Here is a 16,781-nt window from a genome sequence, read left to right as displayed (position 1 = left end):
AATCTTGAAGAGCAAGGTATCAAATAAAGATAGCCACATCCAAGATTAGCCACTCCATGATCTTCTTCAAGATAACCCATGTAATAGATGAATTCATATGTCACAGGTTCAAAATAACAGCTTCACAATGATAATGTTGCAGATGAACTCAAATGGATCTTCAATGATGTATCAGATGAAGTTTCAAATCACAAGCACTTGGTTACATGAAAGTTGACATTGGCCAAGTCCTTTAGCATAGGAATGTAGCTTAAATTCTAAGTCCAGTTGTCCAAGATCAAGTCAACAGTCCACACAAAAGTTTTTTTTGGATTTTTGTTGTTATATGTATGTTAATGGTCAAAGACCACACAAACAAACAAAGTATCCACAAAATGGAATATATTACACAATATGGTCCAAGTGGACTAAGTGAAAATTGCATTAACATAAACAATTAGAATGGTATGAATAATGGCAAATGAATAAAGACTAAAATTAAGTGACATTAAAGTAAATGGCTTGAAATTAAAAGTTAGTTGTTAATGAGTTAGAAGTTAGTGTTGTTTTGCTTTTGGTTTTTGTTTTTTAGTCATTCTTTGGAGAACACTCAACCCACTTATCACAAGCATGGATCCTCGAACCAAGATATCTTCCAAAAGGAAGGAAAAAAAGCCAAGTTTCCACACAATATCATGAAAGAAGGGATACTTACATACTCACTAACTAGAATGCTATGCCTTTTTGTGTCACAAATTTAGCGCTATGTTCAACAATCGTAATTGGACTTATGTAGAAGTCACAACTATTTAAGGTCGGGCAATAGAATTTTGGTGTTAATGCATGTTAGAGACATAGTATAATGAACTATGCTCATGAAACATACCACACACAAAAAGAATATGCAAAAGAGGTGGCCTAATCTTATCCATACTTATGTTTGTTTTTCAATCAACTAGCCTTAGGAATTTGAGATATCATGGCCAAATGAGATGAATGCATAAACAATGGGAATGAGATGAAGAGGGAGGGGAATGAATCAATACTCAAATTGTTCAAAGGAGGACTTTTACCAAATTAATATCATCCATTCATTTTGGGAGATGGAATGTACATTCCATAAATCCCCTGAATCCAATGATATTAACTTGACAAAGTCAAATCAATCTTGACCAAGGCCCAACAACAAGATTCAAACTCAAATAAGTCATCACAATTGGTCAACACAATTAATTGATATTTATTCAAATTAAAAAGATTAAAATAATACATTTAAATTAATATATGGTTTGTCAAATTCCTAAAACCTCATCAAAACACCAAAGAAATGGCCATGAGATTTATCTTAGGTCAAACAAGGTGAAAGGACCTTGGAGAAAAAATTTCAGAATTTTTAAAGACTTAAAAGTATTTTTAAATAATTAAAAACAAACACAAAATCAATTAAATCATAAAAAATATTAATAACGATCCAAAAAATAATTTTAATTCAAAATATGAAAGAGGAAATTATTTGAAATTATTTGGTGAAACTCTCATATTTTTTGGATCAATGTTAAAAGTAATTTGAATTAATGAAAATAAAAGGAATAAAATAAAATAAAAAAATATCAAAAAAATGTGAGCCACTTAATCTCCCTCATTAATTGAGGTGGCAGATCAAGTGGCCTGAAACGCGCGTTCCGCCAAACACACGAGTCAGCGCGCTGCAGGGATGGTAATCACAATGAGCGCTTAGGATTAAAACAAATTTGATGTATCCTATGGTTGGGAGACGTGCCAACGCACCGCTGGAGCTGTAATTCCGATCTTCTTCTCCGGTGGACCTCACCGGACTGGTCCACCCTCAACCATCACCGAAATAAAAAAGGAGGACATGATCTGAAAGAAAAAATGACGTAGAGGACGAATCTGACCTCAGTTTCAACTAACTCCAAATATATAAAAAGATATGAGGAGTTGAATTTTGAGGTGTGTCAACTGAATTGCTTCGATTTGACCTCTAAGCAACTCAATCTTATTTCCTACATTTGTAGGACTTCAGACAACCAAAGATCCAAGAGAATTGAGTAGAATTGAGTGGGAATCGAAGAGATGAAGTTTTCTGAAAACTACCTTCAATGCTATGCAGAACTTGATGTTGCTTGCTTCAAACACGATCTGATCACACTTGAGAAGCTAGCAGGAAGTGATTGGAGAGGTTACAAGGCTATGGATCCTGGAGTTCTTGAATCTCCAACAGTTGAGATTCAAACTCAAATTTCAAATTGAAATTTCTCAGGTTTTCCTTTAGAATGAGAGGGTTTGAATTGGGGGGCAAAGCTGGCGCGCAAGGTGTGATTCAAATGAGCTCATAAGCCTTCTATTTATAGCCAAAGGGAATGATATTTGCACACTTCAAAATTTGTCCAAAATTGGCAATGTGAATGGCACGAGCGCATGGGGATGTACATGCCCATGATGCCATGCGTTAAGGTCCAAAATGATTCATGTTGAAGTCTGAATGAAGCTTGAATGGCAAGGCAATGTGATTTGAAGTTAGTAAATTTGATTCTTTCCAATGATGCAGCCCTGTTAAAGCCACGCGTTCACCTAGCAATCTTCCTCCAAAATGCATGAACTTGGGTTCTTTGGAAAGATTGGATCAAGGGGAACAAGTTTGATGTTCAACACGTTTTCATTTGGAGCTTGGAACATGGATAATTTTGAGGTGGAAGTTTGGAAATTTCAACATGTTGAAAAATTTACTATTGTTGATTCTAAGTGTTGGCAGCAATTTTGGTAAAACAAAGAATGTTCACAAGATGTCATATGTGATGTCTTAAAATGAGATATCCTATGTACCTGATGGAGTTCAAGAACTTGTGCAAGCAGGATTGTTTCAGAATGCCACTTACAATGCCATGGCTTCTGATATTGGTTGAACCTGCTGGAGCTTAAAAGAAAGACACGTTCATGCAGGATTGTTTCAGATGACATACACAAGGTCCTGACATCTGATATGGTTGCACCTGCTAAAAGCTATAAAAGGAATTATTGGATTATGCAGGATTTTTCCAGGATGTCAGACCCGATGTCATGACATCCTGTACACAGAACATTCAGTATGAATGTCCGGTGTTTTATGATTGCACAATTAATGGAAATCTTTGAATGATTGAAGATCTGATTAGCTGGCACATTCAATTATTGATTACAACCAGATTTACTTATTTTCCAAAGAAATCTAACCAGCTGTTATAAAAAGATTTGAATGGAAAATAGATTTAGGGTTTTCAAGATGTCCAAGCCCAGCAGAATACTTCTATAAAAAGGGACTTAGAAAACCTGTTTGAACATACAACCAAGACTGAGCGAAATATAGAGAGAGATCTAGGGTTTGTGTCTGTTTAGTCGTAAGACTTGTAGGTCATTCAAGTCATCCATTGATGACTGAATTGGACTGATTTGTGGTTGTAATTTGCCACTCTAAAGCTGTTAAGCAAGAGTGTGTGTCTTCTTGATCAAAGCTGTGAAGCAAGATCAAGAGTGTGTCTTCTTGATTGAAACTGTGAAGTAAAATCAAGAGTGTGTAATTGAAAAGTATTTCCTTTTCACAAGGGATTGTTGTTTAAAATCGTTGGTGTGTGATTGTAGGGAAGTGAGTGGGTTCTCATATCTAAGAGTGCTTAGGTAGAAATTGCACGGGTAGAGATTAGGTGAGAAAGACTGTAACTTATTGAAGTGTACGAAGAGTCTTTGAACTAATTCTATTTTAGTGAATTTCCTTCCTGGCTTGGTAGCCCCCAGACGTAGGTGAGTTGCACCGAACTGGGTTAACAATTGCTTGTGTGATTTACTTTATCATTCTGTATCTTTATCCATTGTGTGTTAACAGATATTAGTGTCGTTACATTACCTTCGACATCTGATATCTGATACCAGAATTTCAATTGGTATCAGAGCAGGCATCCTGCTCTGGTTCTGGGTGAGATCTAGGGGAAATACTTTCTGGTACGATGGAGAGAGATGGAGGATCTGTTCATAGGCCCCCAATTTTGGATGGTTCTAACTATGACTATTGGAAACCTCGAATGGTAGCTTTTTTAAAATCTCTTGATAACAAGGCTTGGAAGGCTGTGTTGACAGGCTGGGTGCACCCTGTAGTTACAAAGGAAGGAGAAGCCACTACTGAGAAAAAGCCTGAAGAACAATGGTCCAAGGAGGAGGATGATCTTGCTCTTGGAAACTCTAAAGCTTTGAATGAAATATTCAATGGGATAAACAAGAATATTTTCAGGCTGGTAAACAACTGTGAAGTGGCCAAAGATGCTTAGGACATTCTCAAGACCACTCATGAAGGCACCTCTAGGGTAAAGATGTATAGAATTCAGCTGCTCACCTCTAAGTTTGAAAACTTAAGGATGAAAGAAGATGAAAACATTCATGAATTTCACATGAGTATCCTTGAAATTGCTAATGCCTCAGGAGCTCTGGGAGAGAAGATAACAGATGAAAAACTAGTAAGGAAAATACTCAGGTCACTCCCTAAGAGATTTATAATGAAGGTGACTGCCATAGAAGAGTCTCAAGACATTTCCAACATGAGGGTAAATGAGCTAATTGGTTCCCTCCAAACCTTTGAGATGGGATTAAATGATGGAACTGAAAAGAAAACCAAAAGCATTGCCTTCATATCAAACACAGAAAAGGAAAACAGTCAAGATGTGGATGAAGAGTGGGCCAATGAAGTTGCAACATTGGGGAGACAATTCAACAGATTGTTAAAGAAAATGGATGTAAGTTCCAAGGCAAATGTCAAGAACTTCTCACTTGAAATCAGCAATGGAAGAAGAGTAAGGTCAGATGAGAAGCCCAAAGAAGGAAAAGAAGTAAAATGCTATGAATGTGATGGGTATGGACACATTAGAACTGAATGTGGAACCTATCTCAAGAAGCAGAAGATGAATCTTGCTGCCACCTGGTCAGATGAGAGTGATACAGAAGATGCTGCAAATCTGGTGACTGCATTAACAGGAAAATGGGGTTCTGATGAAGACTCAAGTGATGAAGAAGTAACCTTTGAAGAGTTGGCCACTACCTACAGAAAGTTGTGTCTCAAAAGTGTAGAGTGGTGTAAACAGGTTGAAAGCCAGAAGAAGGAAATAACTCAACTTGAGAATGAGAAGGTAGAACACTTGGAAACGATCTCCAAATTAAAAACAGAAGTAGTGGTTCTAAAGGCCAAGATAGATGAAAGTCAACAAGTTGAAAGCCAGAAGATAGTACAGTTGGAGAATGAGAAGGCAGACCATGTGGAAATCATCTCCAAGTTAAAAACTGAAGCTATGTTCTTGAATTCTAAACTAAAAGAGATGACCAAGTATGTAAGAATGTTAAACAATGGATCTGACTCCCTAGACAAGATTCTCCAAACTGGAAAAATAAGTGGAGACAAATCTGGCATTGGGTATAATGAATCTAAGCCTGAGTGCAGTTACACTGGTTGCAAACCTCAAGCCAAACCTAAATGCAGCCATAGTAAAAGCAAACCTATGATGTCACATCATATGTCACAACATCAGAGGAGAAGACAGCAGAAAGGGAAACACCAAAGATGGAGATGCCATTACTGTGGGAAATTTGGTCACCCGAAGCCCTTATGCTATAAGATGTATGGTTATCCTAGCCCTTTTCATCATCAGAATCACTATCAACCCAGACCCAAACAGCAAAGGCCTGTCAACAAGAAGCAATGGGTTCCTAAGACTAATGTTACAAGTCTAATAGCTCACATCCCCCTTAGAGTCTCAGCCAAAGAAAAGTGGTATTTTGATAGTGGATGTTCCAGACACATGACTGGAAACAAAGACCTGATATCTGGACTTCATCCTCATGCCATAAGCTATGTAACCTTTGGTGATGGAGAAAAGGGTGAAATCAAGGGGATAAGCAAGCTTGATTGTCCTGGAGTGCCTAAACTTGACAAGGTCCTACTGGTTAAGGGCTTGACTGCAAATCTAATAAGCATCAGTTAACTATGTGACCAAGGTCTAAATGTTAACTTCACTAAAACTGAATGTCTGATTACCAACAAAAAAAGTGAAGTAATCATGGAAGGAGTCAGAACCAAAGACAACTGTTACATGTGGAACTCTCAAATTAGTTACTCCTCAAAATGTACCTCAATCAAGGAGAAAGGGATGAAGATGATTATATCTGCTAGAGAAACTCCCAAATTGAAAGTCTGTGGGAAATGTCAGACAAGGATGTCACACCAGAAACTCAGACTTAACATCACTTCCAAAGGGTTGAAACTCCTCCATATAAAGTTGATGGGACCCATGCAAGTGGAAAGCCTTGGTGGAAAGAAGTTTGCAGTGGTGGATGATTTCTCCAGATACATCTGGACCAAAAGCAAATCTGATGTGGTTGAAATCTTCAAAGATTGTTGTCTGAAACCTCAAGGAGAAAAGCTTATGGTAGCTCAAACAGATGTGGATAATATTGGGTTTGGTAGGAGGTCAGATCAGATGGTAGAACATGTTGCTCGTCAAATGCAGTCTGAAGTTAAGAAGAGCTTTGTTGGACTTGGGCTACAAGTCAAGCAGATAGAAAAGTCTATTTTTCTATCCCAAAGCAAATGTGCCAAGAACAATGTTAAGAAGATTGGCATGAAGAGTGCAAGGACTTCTGCTCCTACACATTCGAAAGTATTCAAAGATGAAAATGGTGTTTGTGTTATATATCAAGCTGAATACATAGCAGCTGGAAGTAGCTGTTCTCAACAGGGTTGGTTGAAACTAATGGTGACTGAACATAATGTCACACAAGATGTCAGGACAGTGTACTGTGACAACCTGAGTGCTACAACTATTTCCAAAAATCCTGTTCAGCACAGCAGGACAAAGCACATTGATATAGTCATCACTTTATTAGAGAACTTATGGAAGAGAAAATCATAGCACTGGAGCATGTTACTACTGAAATGCAATTAGCTGACATATTTAGAAAAGCTTTGGATGCTAATCAGTTTGAATGTTTAAGAGGGAAATTGGGGATTTGTATTCATGACAATTTATAGCAATTAAAGTGGAAATTTGTTATACAGAGGAGAGTTGCTGTAGAAAGGGAGCTAGGGAAGGAGGCTGTAGAAGTGAAGGGGGTTATGGAATTAATCAAGTTTGCTGGTTTGATGAAAATAGTTAGTGCATTACCCCAATGTTTTGAAGGTTTAGTGGAAGAGTTTGTGGTGAATATCCTAGAGGATATTTCTGACAAGAATAACAAAGAATTCCACAAGGTGTCGCAACCTAAAAAATACAGTGCGCGAAAAAACAACCGACGAAAGAAAATGACAGAAGAGTCGCCAACGTGCGTTATTCATCCCAAAGGAGGGAATGGAAACGCTCGAAGTAAACCTGAAAAAGGAAAGGACAAGACGGGGTCTCGCAACCAAATCTTGGGTTCGGGAGTCGGTTATGCGAAGGGAAGGTATTAGCACCCCTACGCATCCGTAGTACTCTACGGGATCCACTTTTGTAGTTCTTGTCTAAAGGGTGTGAGTTTATCTTGTGTTGTTTACTAAAAAAAAAGGGTTAAATGAAAATGACTCGCGCGGATGTCGCATCCACTGCATACATATCTCATCTGAATATGAGAATCAGAGTCTTCGTAGCTCGGCTGACCTATGGGTTGGGTAATTGTGCTCGCTAAGACATCACGTCTTATGCCTACGTATCTCATCTGGCCTGAGAATCAGAGCAAAACGTAGTTCGGCTAACTACGGGGTTATGGATTGGGTTTTGGACGAACAACGTCACTACGCAATCTACCAGATGCTCGACCTTTGGAGACTTACTCGCCTGTAGTAGAATGAGTTAACGTGTTGCTTTGGGTTTTAGGGTTTGAGGGTTACTCAAGGGCAAAAAGGCAGTCCTTGACGAAGGAACCGCGCTACCTGCAGGAATACGAGCACATACAAAACAAACATGTATAAAGTAAATGTGCCAACAAGGGGCTCAGAAGTAAATAAACAAAAGAAAACAAATGCCTCCTATCGAGGTCTTCCAGCAAAGAAAGCGATAAAATGCGGAAAAGAGGTAAAAGTACCACACGGATAAAGATCCGAAGTAACAACAATTAAAGGAGTAAGAAACCCAGGGATCTCCCAAGCTAATGTCATTAAAGAAAGGTGAGTCAGTACAGGTAATCGGAATGAACCTCCAGGGGGTATCCCACAAATAAAGTGGGAAAACCACCCAAACCATCTCTGCAAGAGTCTGTGAGTCCTCACAAAAACTCAACAAAAGGGTTAGTGAAACACGATAAGCATTTTTTTCATGGATAACAGTATGGTTTCAGAAACCTCAAACCCTGTGGCATACATTTCAGAAATCATGTGATTAAACATTCAAGGCATAGGTTTCACCCATTCATGCATAATTAAACCCGTGGGCAAAAACATAATGAAATTCATCCATCATACCTCATACATTCAGATGATCCAAATTAAGAGCATAAAATCATGGGAATGAGGCAAACCTGATGGGAGAGACCAGTTGAAATCAAATGGCACGGCTGCGTTTGCAAGGCAATGTTAGGGTTTGCGTGAGATGAAAGTGTGTGAGTCAGATTGAATTTTTCAGACCTGCCTGGGGGTTACTCTGAGTTCTCTGTCAGGTTTCTCTCCAGGTTTTGTCAAGGGTTTTGTTTCAAGGAAACCTCAGAGTATTTTGCTTCTCTTCCTTTTTCTGTCTGATCTTCCTCTTTTATAACCTGATTTTCATGGCTTTGTGGGCTCAAATGAGAGAGGTCCAAGTCCAAGTTTTTTCTATTATATTTTATTTATTTTTTTATTATTATTTTTATTTATTTATTTATTTATTTTATTTTTTCGTTTTTTTTTTCGTTTTTTTTCTTTTTTTCTTGGATCTAATTCTGATTGACATGATGAAATGCAATATGAAATGCTAAATGAATGCATGAATGAGGAGGGAAAATTTTGGGGTGTTACAGTTGCCCCTATTCAATCATCAGCTAACCCGAGTAGGATGAAAACGAACAGCTTATCAGACAAGCGGGGTGAGCTGTGATTGAATACCAAAGACATACCGAAAATTTGCGCTCCGAGAACACCACAAAAACGCAGAAATACACCGCGCTGTTTATTTTCTTCCGATCCTCTGGCCGGATCTGAATCAGTCTTCTGGCTTAATCTGGAGTTTCGATCCTCTGGCTGAACCTATACTCAATTTAGTCCTCTGGTTGGATATTAATTTTGATCCTCGGGCTGGATACGATTTTGATCTTCTGGCTAGATCTTCTTCGATCTTCTGGCAAGATCTCCTTCGTTTCGATTCTCTGGCTGAATCTATTTCCTTTGATTCTCTGGCTGAATCTACTTCGATCTTCTGGCTAGATCTGAATTGTTGCGATTTTCGATCTTCTGGCTAGATCTTCTTTGTTTCGATTCTCTGGCTAAATCTACTTCGATCTTCTGGCTAGATCTGGATTGTTTTGATGATAAATTCCCATCATTAGGATCCCGCATCTGAGGCATGCGCTGGTTGACCCTCTTCTGACATCTACACCCAACCTTCATATTAGATATGCAGCTTCGAGAATATTCCACTTTTGGGCTTCGTACATATTCTTCGGGCTAGAACATGTTGTAACGACTCCTCAATTGGGCTTGCTGGGGAAATAAAGCTTGTAGGCGACTTCACTAGGGAATCTTCAAATTGACCCTCAGGCTGGAACATTGGAACACGATTCTCAAGCTGAATCTTCGAAATGACCCTCAGGCTGGATCACTGGAACACGATTCTCAGGCTGAATCTTCGAAATAACCCTCAGGCTGGATCACTGGAACACGATTCTCAGGCTGAATCTTCAAAATGAACCTCAGGCCGGAACACTGGAAAACGATTCTCAGGCTGAATCTTCGAAATGACCCTCAGGCTGGATCACTGGAAAACGATTCTCAAGCTGAATCTTCAAAACGACCCTCAGGCTGGATCACTCACGCTCGATCCTCTTGCTGGATCTCATGACCTTGGTTGTAAAGTAATTCTTCAGTCTGCTTGGAAGAACCTGTTTATCAGCTTATGTGTATGCTTGATATGATATGCATGCAAATGCAAATGTTATGCATGGTGTAAAAAGAAATCTGCTTGGGGAAGCAAACTCCGGTAGGGAACAGATCGTTGTATCAATCCTTGAATGCTCTGTGGGGAATGATCCATCTGCCGGGACCAATGAGCCACCAAAAATAAATTGGCTGCTTGAAAAGTTGACCTTGCGGGGGGAGTATCAACTATGGAAACTTTGTTCGGCGAGGCTCTGTGAGGAGAGTCTGTGGGGAAAACACTTCCTGGGGAAATGTCGTAGGAAACGACCTTTGTTGGGAATATGAACTTGCTAATCGCCCTCAAGCTGGGGATTAACAAATCTGTTAAAAATAATCTGCTGGGGAATGAGATGAACACTGGGAACACCACCCTCTCATCTGTTGGTTATGCAACCACTACGCTGTTGCTAGGAAGATACAGTCTGACACTGTCAACTCCGCTGGGGATATATAGTCTGGATACTGTCAACTCTGCTGGGGAACATGCTCTGCTGAGGAGAGACTTTGTCAACCGCTTGGGGATGAGGATTCATGACTTGGCATCCGGTTCCTGTGACCTGCAACCAAAAATACACGTATGCCTCGGGGGAATTACTCGGTTTGAATTCACCGTCCGGGATTAAGCACATTCAAAGCAATTTTAAATGTTTTCCTGTGCAAATCATCTGCAAAAGCCACCATTATGTTCATATGCAATATGTTTTATCAAAAATTCGGACATTTTTGCAAACAAACTGATAAATGAAAAATAAAGAGGCTCTTTAACTGAATTATTCGACTCTTACTGGGGAGAAAATTTGTGCCAGGAATAGGCGAGGGTATCAGGAAGCTGATCCCTGAAAAGAGGTGATCGTTATAAAAAGAGAACTATCCTAATGGCAATGGGGATACGGGGTCCCACCGAGTTTCGACTCTGCTATGGCTCGTATGTCCTCAAGACGCTCTGCTCATCTTGCTTTCTGAAGTGGATGATTAGTCGATCTTTAACCTTCGAAGATTGCCGGATTGAATGAAACGGTGATATAACACTGATGAACTCAGATCACAGTCATTCGCTTATTCCCTAACTTTTGCCTGGATCGCCCCCTTTTCGGGTTTTCAATCCACCGGGATACCCATTTTTGCCTGAGCCGCCCTTTTGGGTTTTCGACTCACCGGGTGTACTCTTTTTTTATATCCCTAATTTTTGCCCGAACCTCTTTATTCTTTTTTTTGTTTGGTTCGTCGGGATGCCCTTTTTTTGCCTGAACTATTCTTTTTATCGTCCAGCGGGTCTATTTTATGCAAAGTATTTTTTTTACTACGTCTGAGTTAATAGGGGACGGGAATCCTTCGCCATCCATGGTTGTTAGCATCAAAGCTCCGCCATAGAAAATCCTTTTAACCACGTACGGACCCTCATAGTTCGGTGTCCATTTGCCCCTGTGATCTGTGTTGGGAGGAAGAAATCTTTTGAATACCAATTCACCGACTTGATACCCCCGAGGGCGCACTTTCTGACCAAATGCTTTCTTCATTCGTCTCTGACCGAGATACGTCAATTCTGGGTACGTAGTTCCAGCATAGCACCTTAATCATCGAAGACAAGGTAAACAAAGCATCAGCAAATTGGTTTTCTTCAAAAGAACACTACAACAAACAAGACCTTAGACAGCGCTTTTTTTAGCCTTAGACAGCGCTTTAAAGAGCTGTCTAAACCTCCGCTGCTAAAGGTTTAGACAGCGCTTTTTTAAATCTTAAAAGCGCTGTCTAAGCCCCCCCCCCTTAGACAGCGCTTTGGCCAAAAGCGCTTTATAAGACCCTCTTATTTTAAATTTTTTAGGTATACCTTAGACAGCGCTTTTGAAAAGCGCTGTCTAAGCCCCACCCCCTTAGACAGCGCTTTGGCCAAAAGCGCGTTCTAAGACCCTCCTATTTTAATTTTTTTAGGTATACCTTAGACAGCGCTTTTCAAAAAGCGCTGTCTAAGCCCCCCCCCCCCTTAGACAGCGCTTTTGCCTAAAGCACTTTCTAATCCCCCCCCTTAGACAGCGCTTTTTACAAAAGCGCTGTCTAAGGTATACGAAATTTTTTGAAGATTTTGTTTTAAACCACATTTTTTCCAGGTTTATAAACCAGAATTTCTACCTGTTTTCAACCAGATTTTGACAGACAATTATCACATTTTATATATGCCATTTTGGCCTTTTTTCTACCAATTTTTGGCTAATATATATATACCAATTCAAACCAATTTTGCCTTAAATGTATCAAAATATATACAAATTTATGTACACATTTACAAGTCATAACATATACTACAAATGTACACATTAATTACACAAATTTATGAACAAACATTGAGCTTTATCATGAATTGACACCACTCCTCTTTGATTTCGTCCACTTGATCCTTTGTATAAAATGCACACTTGAATTCATCAAAGTACTACATAATAATATAACATATTTTGAATTAATTCCAACTATTTAATTATATGAGATATGTGTAAATATAAAAATAACTCATAAGTTAGAAATACATACATCGGTGGGAATCTTTAATCGGCCCAAAGCAAGAGTATCTCGCATAAACCTCAACATGAAATACCCGCAATCTATTTGATTACGTTGTTGAGGACACTACATATGAAAAAAAAAATATGGATTATAAATCCTAAGTTTTATCAAGTGTCATCACTAATATAATAAAAAATGTGGTAATTAAAATTATACCGCCACTTTAATCCATGTAATGGAGTTGGCGCCCCTCCTTGAGGTTTGGATATCTCGTTGGGCCCGAAAAGCTTGTAGGACGCTAATAAAATAAAAATGAAGCAATTAGAACAATTCACATAAACTAAGAAAAAATTTGAACATTCTCACTTACGTGTCAATTAGGACCTTCATATCCGGGTATGTTGTCCAATCATTTCCTAACGAGTCAAGATAATACACAATTTCTCGGATAGGATTGATTGCGAGCAACAACCAATGTCCACTGTAATGATTAGGCAAATGTTAGATGGTAACTTGGAAAATAATTATAATAGATGAATTTAGAATGAAATGCTAACCCGGTATTAAACGGTATAAAAAACAACTTCTCCGCATCTTTATTGTCCATGAGGATCCGAAGAACGTACTCCGTCACGGTATCCGGTCTACTTAAGATTAAACCTAAGTTGACGGTCGCGGGTGCTAAGAATCCGAATGACACGTCCAAACCATTGGGGCGCATCAATTTGTCATACAAAAACCTAATATAAAAACATCATTAACACCTCTTTTGAAACATAAAGTAAACCGGATTAACATAAAGTAAAAGCTAACATGGTGCATCAATTCAAAGCAACACAATTCAATGAAAATCACCTAAAACAACAGTGTATGGCATTCATTAAGGCCTGCGGTAGTCCATACATAAACATTACACAAGCATCATTACAACATGAGCTGAACCATCAACCTACAATAAAACAACAATCCACCTACAGACAAACCATAGTCATGACCTGCTTGTATCATGGCTGCATCATGGTAAGATCCTAGACCCTGCATCACGAAATCTGCACCAAACCTATACTAAACCTGCACCACAAACACAATGGACAAATGAAGAGCTGCTGCCAAACACCAAATCAGTAGGAGTAGATATGCCTAAACCAAAGTCAGAATAGGAAGTGAAGCTATGGGACCAAATGACCAACCTGCTGTCAAGTCAATGCCATACCATAAACACCTGTAATCAATCACATGTTTAGTGGAGAAGGAATTCCAATTGTAAACAATGCTCATCAGATAATACAAATCATGATCTCATGCACTGTGGATCAACAACAACGCAAGCCATCAACAAACAACGGTTCCAATTATTGTGATGCACGTTGTTGTCCTAACCATTCAGAAATCCTCAGAAACATCATCAACACTGCACCAAAACAAAGAAACCAGTTAGTAGTAGCACAGACTGATTGACATAACATTAATCACATACTACCCTATCCAACTAACAACATCCCCACAACTCTAACCTAACCCATTACATTCCCAACCATAAAAATTCCAATCTTATACATTTAATTCAAACCAAAGTTCATGATACAATGACCATTCATGTTTTCATTCCAAGCATACCATAAATAAGTATATACACCAACAGTACATTGCAAAACATAAACCATTCCAATTCACTACAAGCCATGATGCAATGCGGCATTAGCTATATGTTGGTCTTCGATGAGAGCCTGTGCAGGCTTGAACCAAGTTGTAAAGCACAGACCAAATTCCAGATTGGACCTGCATCAAGTCAAGAATCACCAATCAAGTTCATCCTAACCTGATGTTTAACAGGACACAACAGTTCACCAACAGAGCAGTACCCTAGCAATGTTAACAATTTGATTTCTAACCAATACCAACAGGAATTCATAACCGTTAACTTCCTAAACTAACAAAGCTATCACTCACCAGTTAAATGGCACCAACCAGATAATGCCAGCCGGAATTGCGTTTCTAGCACAACAATAAGACAGAAACTAAAAGAAAAGACTTCCCATATGCAATTACGTACACCATGAAAAGAAGAATTTATATAAACATTGCCCATGAATCAACGCAACAAAGATGAACTGGAAAAGAAAGTCTTGCTACCTTGAATCATGCGATCAACAAGTGCTTTGTACCAGCCAAACTTAGCAGCACAGCAAATATTTTCCTCATCTATTTCAAAAAGCTCCGTCAAAATCTTTTCTGCAGTTTCAATTGAATCGCTGACAGATCCGTTTAGAATGGTAACAAGGTAATTGACCGTGCTGGGATGCTCAGAAAGATTTTCGCAGAAACTTTTATTCCAACCAGAACGGTCTTGAAGCAATTCATAGAGCAAATCAACTGCTTCCTTTATTACTCTAGAGTCATTGTGTAAGCAGGAAATAATGTATCGCCATCCTTGAGATTCAACCACTTTTTCCTGTAAAATATTATGCAAATGTCGAATTTAAAACTAGTTGAAGAATGTCTACATCTCAGTGTAGCATATGTAAAAAATTTATGCTCAGCTTAAATGAAAAATAAAGACTGTTTACCTTGTGTCTTGCATGCCCCTCAACAGCACCCTTCAAAGTAATCAAGATCTTCATCTTGACATCTATAGAATCAGAGTTCCCAAGGATGGAGATGATAATATCAGTAAGTTCTCCTATAGAAATCCAATCCTTATTAATCGAATTCTCTTTTATGAGAGCCTGCATCTGACTCAAGGACTCGTGCAATAATAAGCCAGAATTAGATAATAAGTTTTCCCTGATAGACTTTATTCTGAAGCAGCAATTAAGTTCTCTCCACTCTACTATGGATTCTCTTAACCGAATGTTCGACCTTAAGGTAGTATCTTCAAGAACCTCTTTCGTTTTCGGGTCAGTCATATTGCCATCATCAAACCAAACTTCGATGGCAGATCTCTCACATGTAGTACCGGTGCAAAGACTGACAGGATCTACCATAACAGCTTCAGTTATCGAACAACAGAAAGAATTAAGTGGCGGAATATATTTTTCCCTTGAACCATATCTTTCTATTACCTGAACCCTTTGAAAATATTGCTTCTTAACTTCTTCGAAATCACTTGCTGTATCAGCTTGAGAGAGTAGCAAAATGATCTGCTCCAAAAATATAACTTATGCTCTTTCTTTCCTGTTTGCAGCTTCTTCTTTTTCCCACCTAATGCTGGCTATCTCTTTGCTGATCTCTGAAGGCTCCACTGGCACCCCGACTGCCCTTGCTATCTCTTCGAGCATATCGTTCACAAAAGCCTGATCTAATTTTTGCTCCTTAATTCCACGGTTCAACTTATCAACAATGTCAAGCTGAGATTGTGAAGCCTCAAACTCGGCCCTTTGCATCTCACTCTGTAGTCTGTTGACTTGATCAGAAATTCTTGATAGGACTTCAGTATTTGCAAGAGACAATGCAGCTAGAGACCTTCCGATATCCCTAATGACTTGTTCAACTTCCTTGACTATGTAACGACACTTCATAAGTAAGTAAAAACGGTCGCTGTTCCTGTACTTCTCAACCAAATTACTTGCTTGTTTTACATCTGATTCAAGAGACTCCAGAGCAACCCTTGCAGCTTGTGACTCATTCAGTTCCTGAAGCTGCAATTCCTTTAGGACTGGTGCAATATCAAGCAGGTGTTTCGAAAGGATATTAAAACTTTCTTTGTCGATAAGAACATCTTTTGCAGCATTAGCTGTTCTCACAACCTGGCTAGTTAAAACAGCCAAAATTGTACCTATCGGTATGACTTCCAATCCAACCATGGTAAGCGGTTTGTAGTCTCTTGAGTTTTTTACTCAAACCGTATTTCTATTATGCAGAGTATGGAAGTTGAAACCACAACACCAAAAAATTGCTTCTCGTTTCCCTGCAATCAAATTCCTCTCATGGAGTCCTCTATGAAGCATAAAAATTTGAGAACAGGTCATTGAACTGAAAGAAGGGAAGGATAGAGACTAAAAGAGAATCATTCAAGCTAACAAAAACAAACTGAATATTGCATCTAAGCTGCAACCACTGCGATTCTAACATGCAGAGAAGAAAGGTGTTCCCATTGCTAGGTAAACAATAAGTTGGAAAAAAGAATAGAAAAAAAACAATTAAATAGACTTAAAAAAATTGATACCATAACAACATATATGATATATCAACT

General features: G+C 38.8%; 1 protein-coding gene and 1 pseudogene across 1 annotated transcript; both read right to left on the bottom strand.

The window, feature by feature from the left end:
* Positions 1–12,328: 12,328 nt before the first annotated feature.
* LOC127105748 (uncharacterized) lies at positions 12,329–14,590 on the bottom strand. The gene is made up of 9 exons (XM_051042947.1): positions 14,540–14,590; positions 14,207–14,368; positions 13,780–14,000; positions 13,445–13,660; positions 13,147–13,329; positions 12,960–13,070; positions 12,806–12,887; positions 12,617–12,712; positions 12,329–12,518 (listed from the first exon to the last, which is right to left on the bottom strand). The coding sequence occupies exons 4-9, from the start codon at positions 13,498–13,500 to the stop codon at positions 12,417–12,419; spliced, it is 630 nt and encodes a 209-aa protein (XP_050898904.1). The 5' UTR covers positions 13,501–13,660; positions 13,780–14,000; positions 14,207–14,368; positions 14,540–14,590; the 3' UTR covers positions 12,329–12,416.
* Positions 14,591–14,681: 91 nt separating this feature from the next.
* Positions 14,682–16,766, bottom strand: LOC127105747 (putative U-box domain-containing protein 42; annotated as a pseudogene).
* Between the last annotated feature and the right edge of the window lie 15 nt (positions 16,767–16,781).

This window comes from Lathyrus oleraceus, chromosome 7, assembly GCF_024323335.1.
Source record: "Lathyrus oleraceus cultivar Zhongwan6 chromosome 7, CAAS_Psat_ZW6_1.0, whole genome shotgun sequence".
In the NCBI taxonomy this organism is placed as follows: domain Eukaryota; kingdom Viridiplantae; phylum Streptophyta; class Magnoliopsida; order Fabales; family Fabaceae; genus Lathyrus; species Lathyrus oleraceus.
The sequence above is the reverse complement of the archived record's forward strand: the minus strand, read 5'-3'. Positions and strand labels throughout refer to the sequence as shown.

What these genes read in the sequence shown, in the direction of transcription:
- LOC127105748 (XM_051042947.1), bottom strand. Translation starts at nt 13,500, where the DNA reads ATGTTTATGTATGGACTACCGCAGGCCTTAATGAATGCCATACACTGT. An exon ending in TTTATACCGTTTAATACCGG is followed by an intron (nt 13,071 to 13,146) that starts GTTAGCATTTCA and finishes TAATCATTACAG; the next exon opens with TGGACATTGGTTGTTGCTCG. An exon ending in GATTAAAGATTCCCACCGAT is followed by an intron (nt 12,519 to 12,616) that starts GTATGTATTTCT and finishes ATTATTATGTAG; the next exon opens with TACTTTGATGAATTCAAGTG.